Source organism: Ranitomeya imitator, chromosome 5 (genome assembly GCF_032444005.1).
Source record: "Ranitomeya imitator isolate aRanImi1 chromosome 5, aRanImi1.pri, whole genome shotgun sequence".
NCBI lineage: Eukaryota > Metazoa > Chordata > Amphibia > Anura > Dendrobatidae > Ranitomeya > Ranitomeya imitator.
Window position 1 is genome coordinate 103,413,248 of NC_091286.1, and position 27,951 is coordinate 103,441,198.

Below are 27,951 nucleotides of genomic sequence, written 5' to 3' on the forward strand. Positions count from 1 at the left end.
AAGTGGATTGTGAAGACCACAGCATTGTTTTTTATACTTTCCCTCATTAAATAAGATTTGGTTCAGGTGATCACCTAATCAGAAGCACATTAAGTAGAATGAGGTATACTTTGGTTGGAATTCAACTGACTCTGGAATGGAATGGCTGTCAGACATGTAGAGATGGTGATTTTTAGAAATCTGTGCAGTGGTCTCTTAATTTTTGCCAGAGCGGTATGTTGGGCAAAGTTAACATATTTAGTATCATTCTACATTTTTAAATGAGAAGATTTTTTGGTTTTTGGTTAAAGTAATTATATTACATTATAAAAGGAAAAAGAGATAATTTTTCATTTTTAAAAACTTTTTTTGCCATTTTTAGATTATTCCATGTTAAATCCCCACTTGTAGTACAATTAGAAAAAAAAAAGATTTAGCTGAAGTACAAAGCAAAAAATTATTCACCTTTATGATAAAACATTTCAAAAGGTAATTTTTTGTTTTGATCATCCTGTAGTCTGAAGACTTTTGATTAGTGTTGAGCATTCCGATACCGCAAGTATCGGGTATCGGCCGATACTTGCGGTATCGGAATTCCGATACCGAGATCCGATACTTTTGTGGTATCGGGTATCGGTATCGGATCCAAAGGGATGTGTAAAATAAAGAATTAAAATAAAAAATATCGATATATTCACCTCTCCGGCGGCCCCTGGACATCACGCTGCTAATCGGCCGGCTTCCTTGTTTAAAATGAGCGCCTTTAGGACCTGCGAATGACGTCGCGGCTTCTGATTGGTCGCGTGCCGCTCATGTGACCGCCACGCGACCAATCAGAAGCCGTGACGTCATTCTCATTCACAAAACTCCTAATTCTAGGAATTGAGGACCTGCGAATGACGTCGCGGCTTCTGATTGGTCGCGTGGCGGTCACATGAGCGGCACGCGACCAATCAGAAGCCGCGACGTCATTCGCAGGTCCTAAAGGCGCTCATTTTAAACAAGGAAGCCGGCCGGTTAGCAGCGTGATGTCCAGGGGCCGCCGGAGAGGTGAGCATATCAATATTTTTTATTTTAATTCTTTATTTTACACCTCACTATGGATTCCAGGGCCTGAAGGAGAGTTTCCTCTCCTTCAGACCCTGGGAACCATGAGAATACCTTCCGATACTTGATGTCCCATTGACTTGTATTGGTATCGGATATCGGTATCGGCGATATCCGATATTTTTCGGGTATCGGCCGATACTATCCTATACCGATACTTTCAAGTATCGGACGGTATCGCTCATCACTACTTTTGATCCTCTAAGGATAAGATGTCTCAAAATTTTTAAGATGTATGCAGTCGGCAGAGGTAACTACACTGGATGTACACATGAGGGTTAAGATACTGCATAATCCGCTGCCTGTTGTAAGACAAACCCTTGAACCTAATTAGCATTTATTGTTGGAGTAAAAAAAAGTTGCTCATGATTATTTCTCATTGCATCTCCCCTTACAAAACTAAGCCATGTGACACTTTGTGTGGAAGAAATGTAAAGAAATAATATTCAGTATGATATTTTTTCTTACAGGATGCCTTTTATCACTACGTTGCATCTCTCTTCTACCTCAGTGCATCGGTGCTCCAGGCTACCGCAACAATTTCATCATCAAATCTCACCTTAAAGCAGTATCAAGAGAACATTGCTGCTGTGGTAATTATGCCTTTTTTCTATTGTTATTATTTTCTAACATGCTTTTAGACTGTAGGCACTTCTGGAGCCCTCACAGCCATGACAAGAATTGGCTTACACCAGAGTTTCCGTGCAAATCTCTGAAATACTTTATTCAGACAGAACACCTGGCAGAAGTTTCCCTATAATGAGGCAGATAGAGGCACTGTTGACGCCGTATGGCGGTGTCCGTTTTTTTAAGCGAACATAAAAGTGCGGTAGACCAGAGTTTTGTGCACTTCTGAAAAGGACACTGCTGAACAGAGGTCAGACGGAGTCCAGAGTAACAATCCTGCCTCATTATAGTGAATGGATCCCTCGGAGGTTTCATCTGAATCTCGTCACTCAGAGATTTAGATGGAAACCTCAATATGACTGTTCAGCGTAGAGCAAAGAATAAATGTGATACCAAATGGTACCACTATAAAACGCACCGGACTATAAGACACACCTAGATTTTAGAGGAGGAAATTAGGAAAAAAAAATGAAGCAATAAATGTGGTCAATTTTGTACTTAATATCCCCTATCCTGGTACATATGGTCCCCTCATCCCTATCCTGATACACATGGCTCCCTCTTCCCTACCCTGGTATGCATGATCCCCTCATCCCTATCTTGGTATGCATGGATCCCTCATCCTATCCTGGTATGCATGCCCCCTCTTCCCTATCCTTATGTGCATGGGGGCCATTCATACCAGAATAGGGATGGGGCCATGCATACTAGGACGAGATGGAGACCCTGCATACCAGGATGTATGCATGGCTCCATCACTATCCTGGTATGCAGAACCTCCATCTCATCCTAGTATACATGGCCCCATCCTTATCCTGGTATGCATGGCCCCATCTCGTCCTAGTATGCATGACCCTATCCCTATTCTGGTATGATTGGCCCCATCTCGTCCTAGTATGCATGGCCCCATCCCTATTCTGGTATGATTGGCCCCATCTCGTCCTAGTATGCATGTCCCCCATCTTTATGGCCCCATCCCTATCCTCATATGCAGGGCCTCCATCTCATCCAAGTATGCATAGCCCCCGACCCTATCCTGGTATGCAGGGCCCCATCTCATCACAGTATGCATGGTCCCCATCCTTATCCTGGTATGCAGGGCCCCCATCTCATCCTAGTATGCATGTCCCCCATTTTTATCCTGGTATGGAGGGCCCCATCTTGTCTTAGTATGCATGGCCCCATCCATATTCTGGTATGATTGGACCCCATCCCCATCCGGAAATGCATGGACCCATCAGAAAACATAAAAAAACCCATTACACTTACCTTCCCGGTGCTCCCTCGGAGCATCTTGTTCCAATGCCAGCAGCTGCTTTATGGTTGCAAGCAGCACATGTCAGAGATGTCATGTGCTGCTCACAAGCAGAGCACAGCTGCCGGAATACTCACTGCTCTGCACGCAGGGACTGTGCACGCAGAGAGCAGTGAGTATCCATTGCTCTTCAATAGTGCTCACAGCATCAGCCTGCAGCTGCCAGGCAGTAATGGGTGGTGCTATTTAAGAGAAATGAATATTCACCTCTCTGGGCACGGAGAGAGATGAATATTAATTTCTCTTAAGTAGCGGCACATGTGACCCCCGGCAGCATCAGGAAGGCGGTGGCTGACACTGTGAGCACCATGCGCTGTTACAAGCATAAAGCAGCTTCTGGTATCTCAACAAGATGCTGCGTGGGATCGCAGGGAAGGTAAGTGTAATGGTTTGTTTCTTTAATGCTTTCTGATAGGGTCATGAATACCAGGATGGGGATGGGTGGGGTCAATCATAATTATGGAGCCATGCATATCAGGAATGGGGTTTGGGGCTAATCATACCAAGATGCTATTAAAGAGAAATTAAAGGGGTTGTCCACTACTTTCAGTTAACCCTCCCAATGTATCCCCCCCGTGGCCCTTGATGAATTTTCTAAATACCTTCTGTTGCCGTTTTCGCCTGTGAGCGGCGCTATGGTGGCGGCTGAGTTCGGGTCACGTGACCCCCAGGCTGCAGCCGCCGCTAATTTCTGCCGACGTCACATCAATTTCCAGACTCTGGAAATTGATGTGACGTCAGCAGCAGGCGTGACCCAGCCTCCACAGACAGCGGTCACTCATCAAGAGTGACTGGGCTGTGGGTGGGGCTGGGGTCAGCCTGCGGGGCTGTGCTGGGATCTGCGGGCGGGCGGGGCTGGAATCTGCAGGCCATTCCCATATTCTGGGGTCTGCTGGCCGGCTGTGCTTATGTGCTGAGATGTGCGGCCAGTGCAGCGGCGGCGGCGGGTCTGTGCGGTGAATCTGCCGTTGGTGGATCTGCTGGCGGTGGGGGTTCTGCGCGGTGGGTCTGCGGAAGGTGCTGGAGTGTGCAGGCGGGGGTCTGCGGGGCTGTTCGGTGGGGTAATTGGTGTGTGTGTCTCTGTGTGCAGGCATCGTCCAATGGGACTACAAGTCCCACCGGGCTCTGCCTGCTACAGTGACAGTGAGTGACACATTAGCCAATGATGGGACAGTAGTAGTCCCATCATCCGGCTAATGTGTTGAATGTAAAAAAAAAAAAAACACATACACATATACAGTGCATACATACAACATAGAGTACACACATACAGACATGCACCATGCGACATGTGACATGCAACATACAACATGCGACATGCACCATGCTACATGTGACAAGCACCATGCAACATGCACCATGTTACATGCGACAAGCACCATGCGAAATGCACCATGCGACATGCACCATGCGGCATGTGACAAGCGCCATGCAACATGCACCATGCGACATTCACCATGTGACATGCACCATGCGACATGCACCATGCGACATGTGACATGCAACGTACAACATGCGACATGCACCATGCTACATGTGACAGGCACCATGCGACATGCACCATGTGACATGCGACAGGCACCATGCGACATGCACCATGCACCATGCAACATGTGACATGCATCATGCGACATGCACCATGCGACATGTGACAAGCACCATGCGACATGCACCATGCGACATGTGACATGCGACATGTAACATGCAACATGCGACATACAACATGCTACATGCGACATACACCATGTGATGTGCACCATGCGACATGTGACAAGCACCATGCGACACGCACCATGCGACATACAACATGTGACATGCGACATGCACCATGCGACATGTGACATGCACCATGCGTCATGTGACATGCACCATGTGACATGTAACATGCAACATATGCCATGCGACATGCAACATGCGGCATGCACCATGCGACATGTGACATGCACTATGCGACATGTGACATGCACCATGTGACATGCGACATGCACCATGCGACATGTGACAAGCACCATGCGACATGTGACATGCAACATGTGCTGTTGTGAATTCTGCTTTTGGGCTCCCTCCGGTGGTTGTAGAATGTAATGCAGTTGTCCCTGGGCTGCAGTCCTGGTCAGGTGTATCTGCTGATTGCAATTCTGACTGGGGTATTTAGGTTTGCAGGATTCATTAGTCCTTGCCGGTTGTCAATGGTTATTGGGAGGTTTTGGACCTCTGTCTGGTTTCTCCTGCTTAGCTGCCAATTCAGCAAAGATAAGTGTCTGTTTTTTTTCTATAGCACACATGCTGTGTGCTGGATTTTTGATTGTATTTCTGCTTTGTGTGTATGATTCTCTGGAGTTGCAGATATACGTTCCACGTCTTTAGTTATATGGTGGAATTTTTTGTATAATCTGCTGTGGATATTTTTGGAAGGGTTTTAATACTGACCGCACAGTATTCTGTACTATCCTTTCCTATTTTAGCTAGAGTGGCCTCTTTTGCTAAATCCTGTTTTCTGTCTGTGTGTGTCTTTCCTCTCCTACTCACAATCAATATTTGTGGGGGGGCTGCCTATCTTTTGGGGTTCTGCTCTGAGGCAAGGTAGTATTCCTATTTCCATCTATAGGGGTATTTAGTCCTCCGGCTGTGACGAGGTATCTAGGGTTTGTTAGGCACACCCCACGGCTACTTCTAGTTGCGGTGTTAGATCAGGATTTGCGGTCAGTACAGTTACCACCTACTCCAGTGAAAGTTATTCATGCGGCTCCAAGGTCACCGGATCATAACAGTACAACTGGCCCATAATGAGTTAAATGCATCTCAGAAGAAGGGAAGAAAGGTGTTGAGCCATTTTTTTCTGAAGTCTGCTTTGTCTTCTCTTCCCTCTTTTTCTCTGGGTGGCTGAGGAGTCTTGTGCTAGCATGGATGTTCAGGAATTAGCTTCTCGTGTAGACCAGCTTGCTGCTAGGGTACAGGGTATTTCTGATTATATTGTTCAGACTCCTGTTTTAGAACCGAAGATTCCTACTCCTGATTTGTTTTTTGGTGACAGGTCCAAATTTTTGAGTTTTAAAAACAACTGTAAACTGTTTTTTGCTCTGAGACCTCGATCCTCCGGTGATTCCATTCAGCAGGTTAAAATCGTCATCTTCCTGCTGCGTGGCGATCCGCAGGATTGGGCGTTTTCCCTGGAATCTGGGAATCCGGCTTTGCTTAATGTAGACTCCTTTTTTCAGGCTTTAGGATTATTATATGATGAACCTAATTCTGTGGATCAAGCTGAGAAGACCTTGTTGGCCCTGTCTCAGGGCCAAGAGGCGGCAGAATTGTATTGTCAGAAATTCAGAAAATGGTCTGTGTTGACTAAATGGAATAATGATGCTTTGGCGGCAATTTTCAGAAAGGGTCTTGCTGAATCCGTTAACCCCTTCATGACCCAGCCTATTTTGACCTTAAAGACCTTGCCGTTTTTTGCAATTCTGACCAGTGTCCCTTTATGAGGTAATAACTCAGGAACGCTTCAATGGATCCTAGTGGTTCTGAGATTGTTTTTTCGTGACATATTGGGCTTCATGTTAGTGGTAAATTTAGGTCAATAAATTCTGTGTTTATTTGTGATAAAAACGGAAATTTGACGAAAATTTTGAAAATTTCGCAATTTTCACATTTTGAAATTTTATTCTGTTAAACCAGAGAGTTATGTGACACAAAATAGTTAATAAATAACATTTCCCACACGTCTACTTTACATCAGCACAATTTTGGAAACAAAATTTTTTTTTGCTAGGAAGTTATAAGGGTTAAAATTTGACCAGCGATTTCTCATTTTTACAACGAAATTTACAAAACCATTTTTTTTAGGGACCACCTCACATTTGAAGTCAGTTTGAGGGGTCTATATGGCTGAAAATACCAAAAAGTGACACCATTCTAAAAAATGCACCCCTCAAGGTGCACAAAACCACATTCAAGAAGTTTATTAACCCTTCAGGTGCTTCACAGCAGCAGAAGCAACATGGAAGGAAAAAATGAACATTTAACTTTTTAGTCACAAAAAAGATTTTTCAGCAACAATTTTTTTATTTTCCCAATGGTAAAAGGAGAAACTGAACAACGAAAGTTGTTGTCCAATTAGTCCTGAGTACGCTGATACCTCATATGTGGGGGTAAACCACTGTTTGAGCGCACGGCAGGGCTTGGAAGGGAAGGAGCGCCATTTGACTTTTTGAATGAAAAATTGGCTGCACTCTTTAGCGGACACCATGTCACGTTTGGAGAGCCCCCGTGTGCCTAAAAATTGGAGCTCCCCCACAAGTGACCCCATTTTGGAAACTAGACGCCCCAAGGAACTTATCTAGATGCATAGTGAGCCCTTTAAACCCCCAGGTGCTTCACAAATTGATCTGTAAAAATGAAAAAGTACTTTTTTTTCACAAAAAAAATATTTTCGCCTCAATTTTTTCATTTTCACATGGACAACAGGATAAAATGGATCCTAAAATTTGTTGGGCAATTTCTCCTGAGTACACCGATACCTCAAATGTGGGGGTAAACCACTGTTTGGGCACATGGTAAGGCTCGGAAGGGAAGGAGCGCCATTTGACTTTTTGAAAGAAAAATTATCTCCATCGTTAGCGGACACCATGTCGCGTTTGGAGAGACCCTGTGTGCCTAAACATTGGAGCTCCCCCACAAGTGACCCCATTTTGGAAACTGGACCCCCCAAGGAACTTATCTAGATGCCTAGTGAGCACTTTAAACCCTCAGGTGCTTCACAAATTGATCCGTAAAAATGAAAAAGTACTTTTTTTCACAAAAAATTTCTTTTCGTCTCAATTTTTTCATTTTCACATGGGCAATAGGATAAAATGGATCCTAAAATTTGTTGAGCAATTTCTCCCGAGTACGCCGATACCTCATATGTGGGGGTAAACCACTGTTTGGGCACACGGCAGGGCTCGGAAGGGAAGGCGCGCCTTTTGACTTTTTGAATGGAAAATTAGCTCCAATTGTTAGCGGACACCATGTCGCATTTGGAGAGCCCCTGTGTGCCTATGCATTGAAGCTCCCCCACAAGTGACCCCATTTTGGAAACTAGACCCCCCCAAGGAACTTATCTAGATGCATACTGAGCACTTTAAACCCCCAGGTGCTTCACAGAAGTTTATAATGCAGAGCCATGAAAATAAAAAATAATTTTTCTTTTCTCAAAAATGATTTTTTAACCTGGAATTTCCTATTTTGCCAATGGTAATTGGAGAAATTGGACCACAAATGTTGTTGTCCAGTTTGTCCTGAGTACGCAGATACCCCATATGTGGGGGTAAACCACTGTTTGGGCGCACGGCAGGGCTCAGAAGGGAAGGCACGCCATTTGGCTTTTTAAATGGAAAATTAGCTCCAATCATTAGCGGACACCATGTCGCGTTTGGAGAGCTCCTGTGTGCCTAAACATTGGAGATCCCCCACAAATGACCCCATTTTGGAAACTAGACCCCCAAAGGAACTAATCTAGATGTGTGGTGAGCACTTTGAACCCTCAAGTGCTTCACAGAAGTTTATAACGCAGAGCCATGAAAATAAAATAAAAAATTTCTTTTCTCAAAATTGATTTTTTAGCCCGCAATTTTTTATTTTCCCAAGGGTAACAGGAGAAATTTGACCCCAAAAGTTGTTGTCCAGTTTCTCCTGAAACGTTTTGAAATGCAGACTTTGATGGAATGCTCTGCGGGCGTCACGTTGCGTTTGCAGAGCCACTGATGTGGCTAAACAGTAGAAACTCCCCACAAGTGACCCCATTTTGGAAACTAGACCCCGAAAGGAACTTATCTAGATGTGAGGTGAGCACTTTGAACCCCCAAGTGCTTCACAGAAGTTCATAACACAGAGCAGTGAAAATAATAAATACGTTTTCTTTCCTCAAAAATAATTTTTTAGCCCAGAATTTTTTAATTTTCCCAAGGGTAACAGGAGAAATTTGACCCCATTATTTGTTGTCCAGTTTCTCCTGAGTACGGTGATACCCCATATGTGGGGTAAACTACTATTTGTGCACTTGCCGGGGCTCGGAATTGAAGTAGTGACGTTTTGAAATACAGACTTTGATGGAATGCTCTACGGGCGTCACGTTGCGTTTGCAGAGCCCCTGATGTGACTAAACAGTAGAAACCCCCCACAAGTCACCCCATTTCGGAAACTAGACCCCGAAATGAAATTATCTAGATATGTGGTGAGCACTTTCAACCCCCAAGTGCTTCACAGAAGTTTATAACGCAGAGCCGTGAAAATAATAAATACGTTTTCTTTCCTCAAAAATAATTTTTTAGCCCAGAATTTTTTATTTTCCCAAGGGTTACAGGAGAAATTGGACCACAAAAGTTGTTGTCCAGTTTCTCCTGAGTAAGCTGATACCCCTTGTGTGGGGGTAAACCACTGTTTGGGCACACGTCGGGGCTCAGAAGGGAAGTAGTGACTTTTGAAATGCAGACTTTGATGGAATGGTCTGCGGGCGTCACGTTGTGTTTGCAGAACCCCTGGTGTGCCTAAACAGTAGAAACCCCCCACAAGTGACCCCATTTTGGAAACTAGACCCCCAAAGGAACTTATCTAGATATGTGGTGAGCACTTTCAACCCCCAAGTGCTTTACAGAAGCTTATAACGCAGAGCCGTGAAAATAATAAATACATTTTCTTTCCTCAAAAATAATTTTTTAGCCCAGAATTTTTTATTTTCCCAAGGGTTACAGGAGAAATTGGACCCCAAAAGTTGTTGTCCAGTTTCTCCTGAGTACGCCGATACCCCATGTGTGGGGGTAAACCACTGTTTGGGCGCACGTCGGGGCTCAGAAGGGAAGTAGTGACTTATGAATTGCAGACTTTGATGGAATGCTCTGCGGACGTCACATTGCGTTTGCAGAGCCCCTGGTGTGCCTAAACAGTAGAAACCCCCCACAAGTGACCCCATTTTGGAAACTAGACCCCCCAATGAACTTATCTAGATATGTGCTGAGCACTTTGAACCCCCAAGTGCTTCACAGACGTTTACAACGCAGAGCCGTGAAAATAAAACATCATTTTTCTTTCCTCAAAAATGATGTTTTAGCAAGCAATTTTTTATTTTCTCAAGGGTAACAGGAGAAATTGGACCCCAGTAATTGTTGCGCAGTTTGTCCTGAGTATGCTGGTACCCCATATGTGGGGGTAAACCACTGTTTGGGCACACGTCGGGGCTCTGAAGTGAGGGAGCACCATTTGACTTTTTGAATACAAGATTGGCTGGAATCAATGGTGGCGCCATGTTGCGTTTGGAGACCCCTGATGTGCCTAAACAGTGGAAACCCCTCAATTCTAACTCCAACACACCCCTAAACCTTATCCCAACTGTAGCCGCAACCCTAATCACAACCCTAACCCCAACACACCCCTAACCACAACCCTAATTCCAACCCAACCCTAACCCTAAGGCTATGTGCCAACGTTGCGGATTCGTATGAGATTTTTCAGCATCATTTTTGAAAAATCCGCGGGTAAAAGGCACTGCGTTTTACCTGCGGATTTACTGCGGATTGCCAGTGTTTTTTGTGCGGATTTCACCTGTGGATTCCTATTGAGGAACAGGTGTAAAACGCTGCGGAATCCGCACAAAGAATTGACATGCTACGGAAAATACAACACAGCGTTTCCACGTGGTATTTTCCGCACCATGGGCACAGCGGATTTGGTTTTCCATATGTTTACATGGTACTGTAAACCTGATGGAACACTGCTGCGAATCCACAGCCAAATCCGCACCGTGTGCACATAGCCTAATTCTAAAGGTATGTGCACACGCTGCGGAAAATGCTGCGGATCCGCAGCAGTTTCCCATGAGTTTACAGTTCAATGTAAACCTATGGGAAACAAAAATCGCTGTACACATGCTGCGGAAAAACTGCACGGAAACGCAGCGGTTTACATTCCGCACCATGTCACTTCTTTCTGCGGATTCCGCAGCGGTTTTACAACTGCTCCAATAGAAAATCGCAGCTGTAAAACCGCAGTGAAATGCACAGAAAAACCGCGGTAAATCCACAGCGGTTTAGCACTGCAGATTTATCAAATCCTCTGCGGAAAAATCTGCAGAGGACCAGAATACGTGTGCACATACCGAAACCCTCACCCTACCCCTAACCCTACCCCTAACCCTACCCCTACCCCTAACCCTAACCCTAACCCTACCCCTAACCCTACCCCTAACCCTAACCCTACCACTACCCCTAACCCTACCCCTAACCCTACCCCTAACCCTAACCCTACCCCTAACCCTAGTTCTTACCCCAACCTTAGTGGGAAAAAAAAATATTTATTTTTTTTATTGTCCCTACCTATGGGGGTGACAAAGGGGGGGGTCATTTACTATTTTTTTTATTTTGATCACTGAGATAGGTTATATCTCAGTGATCAAAATTAACTCTGGAACGAATCTGCCGGCCGGCAGATTCGGCGGGCGCACTGCCCATGCGCCCGCCATTTTGGAAGATGGCGGCGCCCAGGAAAGAAGACGGACACCGGCAGGCTCGGTAAGTATAAGGGGGGGGGAGATCAGGGCACGGGGGGGCGTCGGAGCACGGGGGGGCCTCGGAGCACGGGGGGGGGGCCTCGGAGCACGGCGGGAGGGGCGTCGGAGCATGGATGAGGATCGGTGTGCGTGCGGGTGGATTGGAGCACGTGGTGGGGGATCGCTGTGCAGGGGGGTGGATCGGAGCACGGGGGGGATCGCTGTGCGGGGGGGGATCGGAGCATGGGGGGGTTTCATTGGAGCACGGGGGGTGTGATTGGAGCACGGGGGGAGCGGACAGGAGGACGGGGGAGCGGAGCACAGGACGGAGGGGAGTGGAGCACAGATCGGGGGGCTGGGGGGGCAATCGGTGGGGTGGGGTGGGTGCACATTAGTGTTTCCAGCCATGGCCGATGATATTGCAGCATCGGCCATGGCTGGATTGTAATATTTCACCAGTTTTTTAGGTGAAATATTACAAATCGCTCTGATTGGCAGTTTCACTTTCAACAGCCAATCAGAGCGATCGTAGCCACGGGGGGGTGAAGCCACCCCCCCTGGGCTAAACTACCACTCCCCCTGTCCCTGCAGGCCGGGTGAAATGGGAGTTAACCCTTTCACCCGATCTGCAGGGACGCGATCATTCTGTGACACAGCATATGCGTCACAGGTCGGATTGGCACCGACTTTCATGACGCATACGCTGTGTCACAGGTCGGGAAGGGGTTAAAGATGTTATGGTGGGGTTTCCCACGCCTTCCGGTCTGAGTGATTCTATGTCTCTGGCCATTCAGATTAATCGGCGCTTGCAGGAGAGCAGAACTGTGCGCGCTGTGGCGTTGTCCTCAGAGCAGATTCCTGAGCCAATGCAGTGTGATAGGATTCTGTCTAGAACGGAACAACAAGGATTCAGACGTCAGAATAGGTTGTGTTATTATTGTGGCGACGCTTCTCATGTCATTTCAGTCTGCCCTAAGCGGACAAAGAGGATCGCTAGTTCATTTACCATCAGTACTGTACAACCTAAATTTCTCTTATCTGTGTCCTTGATCTGCTCATTGTCATGATTTTCTGTCATGGCGTTTGTGGATTCAGGCACCGCCATGAACTTAATGGATTTTGAGTTTGCCAGGCATTGTGGTTTTCCTTTGCAGCCTTTGCAGAACCCTATTCCTTTAAGGGGCATTGATGCTACACCCTTGGCTAAAAATAAGCCCCAGTTTTGGACACAGGTGACCATGCGCATGGCGCCAGCCCATCAGGAAGATTGTCGATTTCTGGTGTTGCATAATTTGCATGATGCTATTGTGCTGGGTTTTCCGTAGTTGCAGGTACATAATCCTGTGTTGGATTGGAAGTCCATGTCTGTGACTAGTTGGGGTTGTCAGGGGGTTCATAATGATGTTCCTTTGATGTCAATCTCCTCTTCTTCCTCTTCTGAAATTCCAGAGTTTTTGTCTGATTTTCAGGATGTATTCGATGAGCCCAAGTCCAGCTTCCTTCCACCGCACAGGGACTGCGATTGTGCGATTGACTTGATTCCAGGCTGTAAGTTTCCTAAGGGTCGACTTTTCAACCTGTCTGTGCCTGAACATACCGCCATGCAGAGCTATATTAAGGAGTCTTTGGAGAAAGGGCATATTCGGCCATCCTCTTCACCGTTGGGAGCGGGATTCTTTTTTGTTGCTAAAAAAGATGGCACCTTGAGACCCTGTATTGATTATCGCCTCTTGAATAAGATCACGGTCAAGTTTCAATACCCTTTACCTCTGCTTACCGATTTACTTGCCAGGATTAAGGGAGCTAGTTGGTTTATGAAGATTGACCTTCGGGGGGCATATAATCTTGTTCGTATTAAGCAGGGTGATGAATGGAAAACTGCGTTTAACACGCCCGAAGGCCATTTTGAATACCTTGTGATGCCATTCGGGCTCACTAATGCTCCATCTGTTTTTCAGTCCTTCATGCATGATATCTTCCGGACTTACTGTATATTGGTAACTTGTTGATTGTATATTTGGACGATATTTTGATTTTTTCCGATTGGGAATCTCATGTGGAACAGGTCAGGATGGTATTTCAGATCCTTCGTGACAATGCCCTGTTTGTGAAAGGGTCTAAGTGTCTCTTTGGGGTGCAGAAGGTTTCTTTTTTGGGCTTCATTTTATCTCCCTCGTCTATAGAGATGGATCCGGTTAAGGTTCAGGCCATTCATGATTGGATTCAGCCCACATCCGTGAAGAGCCTTCAGAAATTTTGGGGTTTTGCAAATTTTTATCGCCGTTTCATTGCTAATTTTTCCAGCGTGGTTAAACCCTTGACCGATTTGACGAAGAAAGGCGCTGATGGGGCAAATTGGTCCTCTGCGGCTGTCTCTGCCTTTCAGGAGCTTAAACGTCGATTTACTTCTGCTCCGGTGTTGCGCCAACCGGATGTTTCTCTTCCGTTTCAGGTTGAGGTTGACGCTTCTGAGATTGGGGCAGGGGCCGTTTTGTCTCAGAGGGATCCTTTTGGTTCCTTAATGAAACCGTGTGCCTTCTTTTCCCGTAAGTTTTCGCCTGCTGAACATAAATATGATGTCGGCAATCGGGAGTTGTTGGCTATGAAGTGGGCGTTTGAGGAGTGGCGACATTGGCTTGAGGGAGCTAAGCATCGTATTGTGGTCTTGACCGATCATAAGAATTTGATTTACCTCGAGTCTGCAAAAACGGCTGAATCCTAGACAGGCTTGATGGTCCTTGTTTTATTCCCGTTTTGATTTTGTGGTCTCGTACCTTCCGGGTTCTAAGAACATTAAGGCTGATGCCCTCTCTAGGAGTTTTTTGCCTGATTCTCCTAAGGTCTTGGAACCGGTCGTTATTCTGAAAGAAGGGGTGGTCCTTTCTGCCATTTCCCCTGATTTACGACGGGTTCTTCAGGAATTTCAGGCTGACAGACCTGACCGCTGTCCTGTGGGGAAACTGTTTGTTCCTGACAGATGAACTAGTAGAGTGATTTCTGAGGTTTACTGTTCCGTGTTAGCTGGTCATCCTGGCATTTTTAGTACCAGAGACTTGGTTGGTAGGTCCTTTTGGTGGCCTTCTTTGTCGCGTGATGTGCATTCTTTTGTGCAGTCCTGTGGGACTTGTGCGCGGGCCAAGCCTTGTTGTTCCCGTGCTAGTGGGTTGCTTTTGCCATTGCCGTTCCCTGAGAGGCCCTGGACACATATTTCTATGGATTTTATTTCTGATCTTCCGGTTTCCCAGAGGATGTCGGTTATCTGGGTTGTTTGTGACCGGTTCTCTAAGATCGTTCATTTGGTGCCTTTGCCTACATTGCCTTCCTCTTCGGATTTGGTTCCGTTGTTTTTTCAGCATGTGGTTTGTTTGCATGGTATTCCGGAGAATATTGTGTCCGACAGAGGTTCCCAGTTTGTTTCTAGGTTTTGGCGGGCCTTTTGTGCTAGGCTGGGTATTGATTTGTCTTTTTCTTCTGCGTTTCATCCTCAGACAAATGGTCAGACCGAGCGAACTAATCAGACTTTGGAGACTTATTTGAGATGCTTTGTGTCTGCTGATCAGGATGATTGGGTGGCTTTCTTGCCATTGGCCGAGTTTGCCCTTAATAATCGGGCTAGTTCGGCTACTTTGGTTTCGCCTTTCTTTTGTAATTTTGGTTTTCATCCTCGTTTTTCTTTGGGCAGGTTGAGCCTTCTGACTTTCCTGGTGTGTATTCTGTGGTTGACAGGTTGCAGCAGATTTGGGCTCATGTGGTGGACAATTTGGTATTGTCTCAGGAGGAGGCTCAACGTTTTGCTAATCGTCGACGGTGTGTTGGTTCCCGGCTTCGGGTTGGGGATCTGGTCTGGTTGTCTTCCCGTCATGTTCCTATGAAGGTTTCTTCTCCTAAGTTTAAGCCTCGGTTTATTGGTCCTTACAGGATTTCTGAGATTATTAATCCGGTGTCTTTTCGACTGGCGCTTCCGGCCTCTTTTGCGATCCATAATGTCTTTCATAGATCTTTATTGCGGTAATATGTGGAGCCCGTTGTTCCCTCTGTTGATCCTCCGGCCCCTGTGTTGGTTGATGGGGAGTTGGAATATGTTGTTGAGAAGATTTTGGATTCCCGTTTTTCGAGGCGGAGGCTTCAGTACCTTGTCAAATGGAATGGTTATGGCCAGGAGGATAATTCTTGGGTTTTTGCCTCTGATGTCCATGCCGCTGATTTGGTTCGTGCCTTTCATCTGGCTCGTCCTAATCGGCCTGGGGGCTCTGGTGAGGGTTCGGTGACCCCTCCTCAATGGGGGGGTACTATTGTCAATTCTGCTTTTGGGCTCCCTCCGGTGGTTGTAGGTGGTAATGCAGTTGTCCCTGGGCTGCAGTCCTGGTCAGGTGTATCTGCAGATTGCAATTCTGACTGGGGTATTTAGGTTTGCAGGATTCATTAGTCCTTGCCAGTTGTCAATGGTTATTGGGAGGTTTTGGACCTCTGTCTGGTTTCTCCTGCTTAGCTGCCAATTCAGCAAAGATAAGTGTCTGTTTTTTTTTCTATGGCATACATGCTGTGTGCTGGATTTTTGATTGTATTTCTGTTCTGTGTGTATGATTCTCTGGAGTTGCAGATATACGTTCCACGTCTTTAGTTAGATGGAGGAATTTTTTGTATAATCTGATGTGGATATTTTTGGAAGGGTTTTAATACTGACCGCACAGTATTCTGTCCTATCCTTTCCTATTTTAGCTAGAGTGGCCTCTTTTGCTAAATCCTGTTTTCTGCCTGTGTGTGTCTTTTGGTGCATTTTTGCGTGGTTTTGATTCAGTTTGTGCTGCAGTATTTGGTGCACTTTTTTTGCGCGGTTTTTATTCAGGTTTTTTATGCAATTTTTGGTGAAGTTTTGATGCTTTTTTTGCAGTTTTGATGCATTTTTGATGCAGTTTTTGGTGTGGTTTTTATGTAGTTTTTGGTGCGGTTTTCATGCAGTTTTGATGCAGTTTTTGGTGCAGTTTTGATGCAGTTTTTGGTGCAGTTTTGAAGCAATTTTGGTGCGGTTTTGATACAGTGTTTGGTGCAGTCTTGATACGTTTTTGCGCGGTTGCTATGAATTTTTTTATTCGTTTTTGGTACGGGTTTTGCGGGTTTTTGATGCAGTTTTTGGTGTGGTTTTGATGCAGTTTTGGTGCTGTTTTGATGCAGGTTTTGATGCAGCTTTTGGTGCGGTTTTGATGCAGTTTTTGATGCAGTTTTGATGCATTTTTGGTGCAGTTTTGATGCAGCTTTTGGTGCAGTTTTGATGCAGTTTTTGGTGCAGTTTTGAAGTAATTTTGGTGCGGTTTTGATACAGTGTTTGGTGCAGTTTTGATTTGTTTTTGCGCGGTTGCTATGAATTTTTTTATTTGTTTTTGGTGCGGGTTTTGCGGGTTTTTGTTGCAGTTTTGGTGTGGTTTTGATGCAGTTTTTGGTGCAGTTTTGATGCAGGTTTTGATGCAGTTTTTGGTGCATTCTTTGCGCAGCTTTGGTGCATTTGTAAATTAGTTTTTGGTGCGGTTTTGCACGGTTTTTATGCATTTTTGAAAGCTAAATAAAGATGTGTTATTGAACAAAAAAAAAAGATTTGTGATGTCATTATTGTCCAACCTCCTCTTTTACATTTGTCCAACCCACACTCCATTACACACACAGATAGACAGATAGATGGATGAGATGGTTAGATAGATCTACATATAGATAGATCTATAGATGCATACATCTATCTATTCATACAGTGGGGCAAAAAAGTATTTAGTCAGTCAGCAATAGTGCAAGTTCCACCACTTAAAAAGATGAGAGGCGTCTGTAATTTACATCATAGGTAGACCTCAACTATGGAAGACAAACTGAGAAAAAAACATCCAGAAAATCACATTGTCTGTTTTTTTATAATTTTTTTTGCATATTATGGTGGAAAATAAGTATTTGGTCAGAAACAAACAATCAAGATTTCTGGCTCTCACAGACCTGTAACTTCTTCTTTAAGAGTCTCCTCTTTCCTCCACTCATTACCTGTAGTAATGACACCTGTTTAAACTTGTTATCAGTATAAAAAGACACCTGTGCACACCCTCAAACAGTCTGACTCCAAACTCCACTATGGTGAAGACCAAAGAGCTGTCAAAGGACACCAGAAACAAAATTGTAGCCCTGCACCAGGCTGGGAAGACTGAATCTGCAATAGCCAACCAGCTTGGAGTGAAGAAATCAACAGTGGGAGCAATAATTAGAAAATGGAAGACATACAAGACCACTGATAATCTCCCTCGATCTGGGGCTCCACGCAAAATCCCACCCCGTGGGGTCAGAATGATCACAAGAACGGTGAGCAAAAATCCCAGAACCACGCGGGGGGACCTAGTGAATGAACTGCAGAGAGCTGGGACCAATGTAACAAGGCCTACCATAAGTAACACACTACGCCACCATGGACTCAGATCCTGCAGTGCCAGACGTGTCCCACTGCTTAAGCCAGTACATGTCCGGGCCCGTCTGAAGTTTGCTAGAGAGCATTTGGATGATCCAGAGGAGTTTTGGGAGAATGTCCTATGGTCTGATGAAACCAAACTGGAACTGTTTGGTAGAAACACAACTTGTCGTGTTTGGAGGAAAAAGAATACTGAGTTGCATCCATCAAACACCATACCTACTGTAAAGCATGGTGGTGGAAACATCATGCTTTGGGGCTGATTCTCTGCAAAGGGGCCAGGACGACTGATCCGGGTACATGAAAGAATGAATGGGGCCATGTATCGTGAGATTTTGAGTGCAAACCTCCTTTCATCAGCAAGGGCATTGAAGATGAAACGTGGCTGGGTCTTTCAACATGACAATGATCCAAAGCACACCACCAGGGCAATGAAGGAGTGGCTTCGTAAGAAGCATTTCAAGGTCCTGGAGTGGCCTAGCCAGTCTCCAGATCTCAACCCTATAGAAAACCTTTGGAGGGAGTTGAAAGTCCGTGTTGCCAAGCGAAAAGCCAAAAACATCACTGCTCTAGAGGAGATCTGCATGGAGGAATGGGCCAACATACCAACAACAGTGTGTGGCAACCTTGTGAAGACTTACAGAAAACGTTTGACCTCTGTCATTGCCAACAAAGGATATATTACAAAGTATTGAGATGAAATTTTGTTTCTGACCAAATACTTATTTTCCACCATAATATGCAAATAAAATGTTAAAAAATCAGACAATGTGATTTTCTGGATTTTTTTTTTCTCAGTTTGTCTCCCATAGTTGAGGTCTACCTATGATGTAAATTACAGACGCCCCTCATCTTTTTAAGTGGTGAAACTTGCACTATTGCTGACTGACTAAATACTTTTTTGCCCCACTGTATATCTATCTATATATATCTGGATAGATCTGGATAGATATCTATATATATCTGGATAGATATATCTATTGATAGATGTATAGATAGTGTAGGGTGAGCGTCCACTGTCCGGATTAGCTGCAGATTGGATGCTGCATACTTGTAGTCCCATTGGATGATGACTGCACCCCCCCCCAAAGACCCACCGCACAGACCCGCACACACCCCGAACAGTCCCGCACACACACTGACAGCCCCGCACACACCCAAACAGTCCCGTACACACCCGAACAGCTCGCAGACCCCGCTCGCACACACATACACGCACACAGTCACTGCCCACACACTTACCTCCTCCCAAACTGCAGCGTTTCTTGGACCCACATCCGCAGCTAAACTGCAGATCTTTTTTTACATCTGTGGTTTTGTTGCGGATGTGCCCCACTCAATGAAAGTCTGAGGCTATGTGCACACATTGCGGATAGGGCCTAGGAATCTTTGGTGCGGATTCTGCATCTCCTGGCAGAAAACGCACTTGCGGATTTGTTGCGTTTTTTGTGCGGTTCCGCAGCGTTTTTTGTGCATTTTTGCTGCGGTTCCTAGCGGATTTGCTGCATTTTTTACTCCTGCGGTTTTCTATAATGAATACAAAACTCCCAGATACATATTGTGAGCGCACGAGGTCTGGCAGTAAATACGCCAAAAGACCTTGACCTCACCAAATCAGCTCAAAACAAACCATGCCAAAAGGAGAGCAATTCAGAGCAATGATTTATAAAACAAACTTTAATTGCCATAAATAATAAAAAAAAAATATATCAAAATATTACATTATCTAATGACTAGAGCACAGGATGAATGTCCCAGGAATGCTGGAAAAGCGCCCATCCCCCCGCTCCCCCAGATGTAAATACCCTTGTAATGGTATGCATAAGAAAAAGCACCTACACTTTCCAACCAAGGTCACCCCAAAGCAGTGGGATTCTATAGTAATGCCATTAAGCAGGGCCAGCTCCAGGTTTTTGAGGGCCCCGGGCGAAAGAGTCTCAGTGGGCCCCCCCTTTAACACATACCCCGATTCATGATCACAGCCATGTAGTATATAACACTGCCCATGTAGTATATAGCAGCCCACGTAGCATATAGCAGCCCATGTAGTATATAGCACAGCACACGTAGTATATAGCAGCGCAGCCCACGTAGTATATAGCAGCGCAGCCCACGTAGTATATAGCAGCGCAGCCCACGTAGTATATAGCAGCGCAGCCCACGTAGTATATAGCAGCACAGCCCACGTAGTATATAGCAGCGCAGCCCACGTAGTATATAGCAGTGCAGCCCAAGTAGTATATAGCAGCGCCACTCACTCAGGCACTGGTAGGAGTTCCTCCTGAATCTGCCTCATAACTTCAGCAGCACGGCAGCCAGCCAGGGGCGGAGATCAGAGCAGAGAATGTGCTCTCTCCGCCCACAAACAATGTCACACTGGCTGCCTTCTCTTAACCCCTATGTGTGCCTGCCTGGCTGCACTGACTGAGTGAGAAGATGCTTGTGTCAGAGCTGGCACATAGGGGTTAAGAGAACGCAGCCAGCAGTGACTTTGTGTAAAAAAAAAAAAAAAACATATATACTGTCTATATATATATATATATATATATATATATATATATGTCCTTGAAAGCTCCCAGGCTTTCTAGGAAAGTTCCCACGATCTATGAACAGCCAGCAGAGGGCGCCTCAGCGCAAATGCAGGTAAATATAGGTCATTGACCTACTTTACCTTCATTCCCTGGGGTTTTGCAGCAAGGAGCAGCCTGCATTAGCGGAACTCCTGGCTGCAAAATATTTTAACCCCTTCAGAAGGATTTACATCGTTGGACTTTACAGATCTGCGGAAGGTATGTATATTGTTGGTTTATTATGTTTTTTTGGTTACAGAACGAGGGTCTTCAGTGATTGGATTGGGCGTGAAATAAAATATTACAACAACCTTTGTTTTTATTTCATTAAAATAATTTTTAATAATGTGTGTGTTTTTTTAACCCTTTCATTCAATTGGATTAATAATGGATAGGTGTCATAATTGACGCCTCTCCATTATTAATTAGGCTTAATGTCACCTTACATTAGCAAGGTGACATTAACCCTTCATTACCCCATATCCCACCGCTACACGGGAATGGGAAGAGAGTGGCCAAGTGCCAGAATAGGCGCATCTTCCAGATGTGCCTTTTCTGGGGTGGCTGGGGGCAGATGTTTTTAGCCAGGGGGGGGGGGGGCAATAACCATGGACCCTCTCCAGGCTATTAATATCTGCCCTCAGTCACTGGCTTTACTACTCTGGCGGAGAAAATTGCGCGGGAGCCCACGCCAATTTTTTCCGCCATTTAACCCTTAAATATAATAGCTAGAATGCCCAAATTTTGCATATACACACTACTAACATTAGTAGTGTGGAATATGCAAAAATAATGGTGATATGAGATGGTTTACAGTATGTAAACCAGGTCTCATATCATGTCGGGTTTAGGAAGGAGAAAGCAAAAGCCGGTAATTGAATTACCAGCTTTCTGCTATATCGCGGCTGTATGAAGTAAGAATATATATACATATATGTGTCTACTGACATATATATATATATATATATATATATATATATATATATATATATATATATACCTATTCTATGTGTACACATTTATTCTACATATTCTACTGGAAGCTGTCAGTGTGATTTTACTGTACACCGCACTGAATTGCCGGCTTTTCTCTCTAACAGTGCTGCGTATTCCTCACAAGTCACACTGCTGGTCCGTGTGTAATCCGTATTTTTGGGGCTTCCATAGACTTTCATTGGCGTTTTATTTGCGCAATACGGTGACAAACGCAGCATGCTGCGATTTTCTACGGCCGTAGAAAGCCGTATAATACTGATCAGTAAAATACGGCAGATAGGAGCAGGGGCATAGAGAATAATTGTGCCGTATTTTTTGCGAGTTTTACGGACGTAGAGTAAGTGTGAAGCCGGCCTTAGTGTGCACCTGTATGTAGTTTGATACATCTGCCCCATAAGTGGGATACTCTCTTATGTAGGGTCTTTTAGATATAGCTATATAGGTCATTTGTACACTGAGATATTCTGCCCTTTATGCGCATATATATTCCATTTCTTTTTATTTTTTTATTTTTTTATTTTTACACCCTGGTTTAGATTGTATATTTTTAACACACATTGCTTATGTGAAAAATTATATATTTTTTATTTATTTTTATTTTTGTTTTTGTCACTAGGTTTCAATACATACTATTACTATTTTTTCCTCTGGTGCTATTATTAATTTTTTTGTGTATTCACATTTATATATAAAATATTTTTTCACTATATATATTTTTCTTATCACGGTATATTTATGGTCCTGGAAATGTGAATCTATGTGATGTTGCACTATGTTTTGACCTAATATAGCTGTGCATATGTACTACCTTGGGTGACACTAGTGTCATACTGTGCTTTGAGACAATATATGTTATATTTCTTTCTCTTAAGTTTTTTATTACTGTTTGTCCGTCCATATACTCTATTTATACATATATATGTTTTTTATAATTTCCAGATACAGGCACATTGTTAGTGCCACTGCCTAAATATTGTAATAAAGGCTTTTTTAATACGCATTTGTCCTCAATATTATTATTATTATTATTATTACTTTATTATTTTTTTCTTTTTAAGATTATATCATTCTGGGTTCTTTTTGTAGTGTTTTATTCTTGAACTTATTTGGTGCATACAATGAAGGGTTCTTGATGCTTTGGGATTATCAAAGCCAAGTGATTTCCTTTTTTTAGGGATTTAACGTGCATTGCACTACTGTATTATTTTATCGTAACTTCTAACTTAATAATTTGGCATTAGTTTTCTTATATAATGTTTTTGTTTTTTCAATTGAAACACATTTTCATACATCGCTATGCGGCACAATCTATGACTACATTGTAAAACAGTTGGTTGACCCAGAACCTATTGCTGAATAACAAGCGTTGGGTTTCTTCTAGTCAATAATGCAAGCAAGGGGCATCAAAGCGTAAAACAATGAAAACAGATGCAAAACTCAAGTAATATATTAGTCATAGCTGCACAATTTCCTACTTTTGACATTAAAACTTTTGTATTTTTGGACATAAAAAACTTTTGGGCCAATAGGGACATGAGAGCCAATAGCGCTGGATGGAATGTTTCCCTTCACCTTCCCTATAAATTCTACACATTGCATAACATATCTATCTTTTATTCTCTTCTCAAATTGCATTTTCATTTATTTTGCAGGTGTTTTCCTTTCTTGTCACTTTGATTTATGTGATCCATGCCGTGGCCTCACTACTAAGATGGAAGAGATCGCCGTAAATCAAAAATTGATTTTCAAAGACCAAAAGTGCTAAGAAATAACTACAGTGTATGCAATGTTTGTATATGTTATTTGTAAACTATAGTTGAACAGTCTCTGACAATTGCTAATGGCATGTACAATGTATATATGTACCATAAAGAAGATTGTGTAAGGCTTCTCTCCCAAAAACCTACTGTGTCATATCACAAACTGATGTCATAAAACAGATAAGTAAAAAAAACATTTTAAGTTTATCCAGTACTTTTAATGGGATGCATTATATTGTACATGTATATTTGCATGCCTTTCCCCTGAATCAAATTCCAAGGAAAGGTAAAGTTTTACAAAGTAAATGGGTTCTATGGTGGATAAAAAGTTATTTTTCAAATAATCACACCCACTGATCCCTGCAGCTCTTATTTCATCTGTTACCTAATCGCCGATGGTCATTTCATCCTGGACTCATCAGGACATACCAGAAAGGGCCACTAATGTTTTCCCAGCCAATTACTAGATGAGGCAGGTCGCTGATGTGGCTAATGATTATGTGAATGGGCATTTATAGCCATTTTTGGTGTGTCACGGTGGAACGAAGAAGTAGTAATCACAGGAGACCGTGAAAGCACTGGAACAAGAGCTACAGGTGTTCAGTTTTTCTCCTTCTGGTCTTTTAAAAATTATTTTCATCCACTAGAGAACCACATTACTGCATTTTCTCATCTCTCAGGACTTGAATTCTCTTTTATATTATTTTATTACTTGTTAAATATTAATAATCTGTTGAAGCTTAGTTTTTGAAACTCTTTGTATTTGACAAGGCCACCAAAATTCCACTTTTTTTAGGCTAGGGTCACAGGACTGTTTTCTTTCCAATTGAGAAAAATTGCCCTATTATGCTAATCAGACCCTGCTCAGGGTTTGATCAGAGTGGAATCCGATTTTCTTGGAGGTGGAGTGAAAAAGGAAAAAAAGTTTCTCCACCTTCTCCATTATGTCAGTCCGTGAAAATCACACCACACACAGATGTCATCCGAATGCAGCCTGATTTTTTTCTATGGAACCAGATACATGAATGGGTGAGCGGCATCCGATTCTCAGAAGCAAATTGTGCATGCTTTGATTTTTTTCTTCTGACCACTTGGTCTGAGGAAAAATTGGACATGTGCACAGCCCCATAGAATAACATGGGTATGACTGCTATCCGTTAAAACCACAGATAGCACTCTTCCGATTAAAAGGGTCATCTGCACCATATAACTACCACTACCTGGAGTTAAACATTGCACTGAAATTCATGGTTGTTTGGCTTTAATATTACCCCTAATACTATTTCTGTTCCTAATACTATTACTGCTACTACTATACACGACTTTAGGCAGTACATTTAATTTGAACACCAGAACTGTTATAATTTTATTGTATGGCAGTGACACAATTATCATCATAATGCAACTTCTTTACTGTGCTCTGGCAATGTGTATGAACAGATATAAATACAATGTGTAAAAAAAGAGCAACTTACTAAGGAATAGGACATGGATGCTTTAAAGTAATTTGTCCTTAAAGTGGTTGTCCACTACAATAAATAATTCCCCCATCGATTTAAACAGTGGAAAGAAGTATTTTTGTAAATATCTCCTGTTGCCATTCTTGCCTGTGAGCGGCGCTATCGCCAACCGCTCACAGGGTGTCATGTGACCCCGGCTGCAGCCTGCTCTGAGTTCCGTTGATATCGCGTCATGTTCTGTGTACCCAGAGGCGTGACCCAATGGCATGCATCCCCCTGAGTGACTTGGCTGTGGCGGTGTTTCACCGCACGTCACAGCCCAGTATCCAGAGGCCAGTGAGCGGTCAGCGATAGCGCCGCTCACAGGCAAGAATGGCAAAAAGATGTATTTACAAAAATACTTCTTTCCACTGTTTAAATCGATCGAGGCATTATTTATTGTAGAGGACAACCTCTTTAATAGTGAAATGTCATCATTTAATGTCATGGCTTATTGTGGGGCAGAAGAGGTGTTCTAGTAACCAAACACACAATTCACAGTACTTTGGTGTATTTATTTGATATTCCATCCTACATAACTTGAGCAAAACTCTTTAATAGTACAATAACTAAAGGGATTGGCCACTTTTTCTTCAAACTAACAAATTGACTGCACATTGGAAAGGGCGGACACATAATCCTCCATCAGCAGCCATTTTGAACCAACAAGCTGTGCAGTTTGTGAGGAAGGCTGTACAAGTGCAGGAGGAAAACTTGTTATATCTATGTAATACAAGTGCACAAAATCATATCCTCAACACACTTGTCAAAATAAAGATAAAGTGAACAACGCAAATACATGAAGTGTTGGTCATTAGATAAGCTCAATGCACAGCATAGCACTTGTTTCACCTTTGTAGTCTTTTCAATCTCTGTTTTTTGTATTAACTTGCTATGTGTTTCTCTCTAATATAACATATTTTAAATAAATGCTTTTTAACTAAACAGCTCCATTTGTGTAATTTATAATTGTAAATGACTAACCGGCATTGTCATGGTCATATTGGCATTTTTAAGCGGTGGAATGTTTTATGGTGGGAGTCAAGCAGAAGTAAGTGGCCAATGCACAATGGGGTTAATCAGAACAGTCAGGGGCATGGAGCATCAATGTGCAAAAAGCAATAGTGTAGACTAGTCCACACTGTACAACACCCTCAGGGGAAAACAGATACCATCAGCTATGGAGGGTTACCATTGTTAAAACTTAACCTTTAATAGGAATAGCCTAAAATATTAGAACCCAACAAACAAACACATATACATATACAAAAGTGCTCAAAATAACCAGTGCTCAAAAAGTATAAAAGAATGGAACGGTCTCACCACTCAGGACGGACACATGGATATGGTAGATTTTTCAGCCAGTGAGGCTATGAAGAGTAATGGTCCAGGGGAAAAGCAGCGGGCTGGGGTACATAAATACTGTCTACCCTGTAATCCCTGTGTAACTCCTGTCCTGACAAGGAAAGGCCCCAAGTGGACCCTGCTATGGACAACCACCAGATGAATGGATGTAGGTAAACAAATTTCCTATTCTCCCTACGCGTTTCATCACCAGTGTAGGAGACTCATCAGGGGAGTTTAAACAAATATATGTGCTACAAGGCACAAAAGTCCAAGCAAAAAAGACAAGAGAGAAAGAGTCCGTATTTCAATGTGGGTCCCGCAGTGGCTGAGTACCCATCAGCAAGGTATGGCTGTCTGTGTTTGCAGTCCAAAGTGTATCCTCACTCGCACCCTCAAGAAAATGACCCTTTTGTTTCAGTGCTGGTCACCGCCCCTCATTAGTCCATACTCTATCATTGGCTAGCGTAACACAAATAACACATAAAAATTAGTAATATACTCACACAGCATGTGTGCACAGCGTACAGCGGTATGTGTACCGGAAGCGCGGCCGCCATGTTGTGCGCATAACTTCCGCACATGCGCAGGAGAGGTGCGCTCGAACGCATGATCGCCATATTTCTGGCGTCTCTGAAGGTGCGATGCAGCGGCGCCGGGTGAATGCATAAGTAACACATGTAACCACATGCGCAGCGTGTATACCTGTGCAGAAATAGTGCGCTCCACATTGTGCAACGCACATACCAAGGGAAGCACAGTCGCGGCGTCGCTAGACAATTGTCATAGCGATGCCATGGCAACCAATACTAGCCAGGAGAGCGCGCCCCACACCGTGGAACGCACCTACTAAAGGAGGCACAATCGCCATACTGTGGGCATCCCTAGATAGCGGTGCCATGGCAACAAGAATGCGTTCCATTTATTGGAACGCACCAACATAATAATCATACTGTGAGCGTCACTAATCATATAGCACAGCAGAGCCATGACAAGAGAAGCCGTCAGATAGGGGCGCCCCGTATGTAGGTGATAGGAAAATCTTAGGGCTGACAGAGGAAGGGGGAAAATCAACTAGCATATATACTGTGTGAGTGTGCCTACACGGTAAACAACTTGCTTCAAGCACACTATGTTATGGGCTTGGTTCAAAGTACCATAAAAGCACAACATTGTGACTCCAGAGTTAACCCCTAATACACACAGTATGAGGAGGGAGAAGAGGAAATTTGTTTACCTACATCCATTCATCTGGTGGTTGTCCATAGCAGGGTCCACTTGGGGCCTGTCCTTGTCAGGACAGGAGTTACACAGGGATTACAGGGTAGACAGTATTTATGTACCCCAGCCCGCTGCTTTTCCCCTGGACGGTTACTCTTCATAGCCTCACTGGCTGAAAAATCTACCATATCCATGTGTCCGTCCTGAGTGGTGAGACCGTTCCATTCTTTTATACTTTTTGAGCACTGGTTATTTTGAGCACTTTTGTATATGTATATGTGTTTGTTTGTTGGGTTCTAATATTTTAGGCTATTCCTATTAAAGGTTAAGTTTTAACAATGGCAACTCTCCATAGCTGATGGTATCTGTTTTCCCCTGAGGGTGTTGTACAGTGTGGACTAGTCTACACTATTGCTTTTGGCACATTGGTTCATTCTGCTATGGCTGTTTTTTTAGTGACAGGCCCAGACACAGAACTATGGCTCACTGAGGCCAAGGACATCTTTTCGGAAAATACTTTTTCACAAAAGAAATACACACCCACCTGTACGGCGGCATTTAAAGACCTAAACAGAGTCTATA

At 43.8% G+C, this 27,951-nt stretch overlaps 1 protein-coding gene across 1 annotated transcript in view; it reads left to right on the forward strand.

Moving 5' to 3' along the window:
- Positions 1-25,749, forward strand: part of MAL (mal, T cell differentiation protein) — a 75,035-nt gene extending 49,286 nt beyond the window's left edge. The window contains exons 3-4 of the mRNA XM_069768998.1: positions 1,557-1,679; positions 23,198-25,749. Coding sequence (XP_069625099.1) covers positions 1,557-1,679; positions 23,198-23,275 — 201 coding nt within the window. The 3' untranslated portion in view covers positions 23,276-25,749. The remainder of the gene's footprint in view (positions 1-1,556; positions 1,680-23,197) is intronic.
- Positions 25,750-27,951: the final 2,202 nt, after the last annotated feature.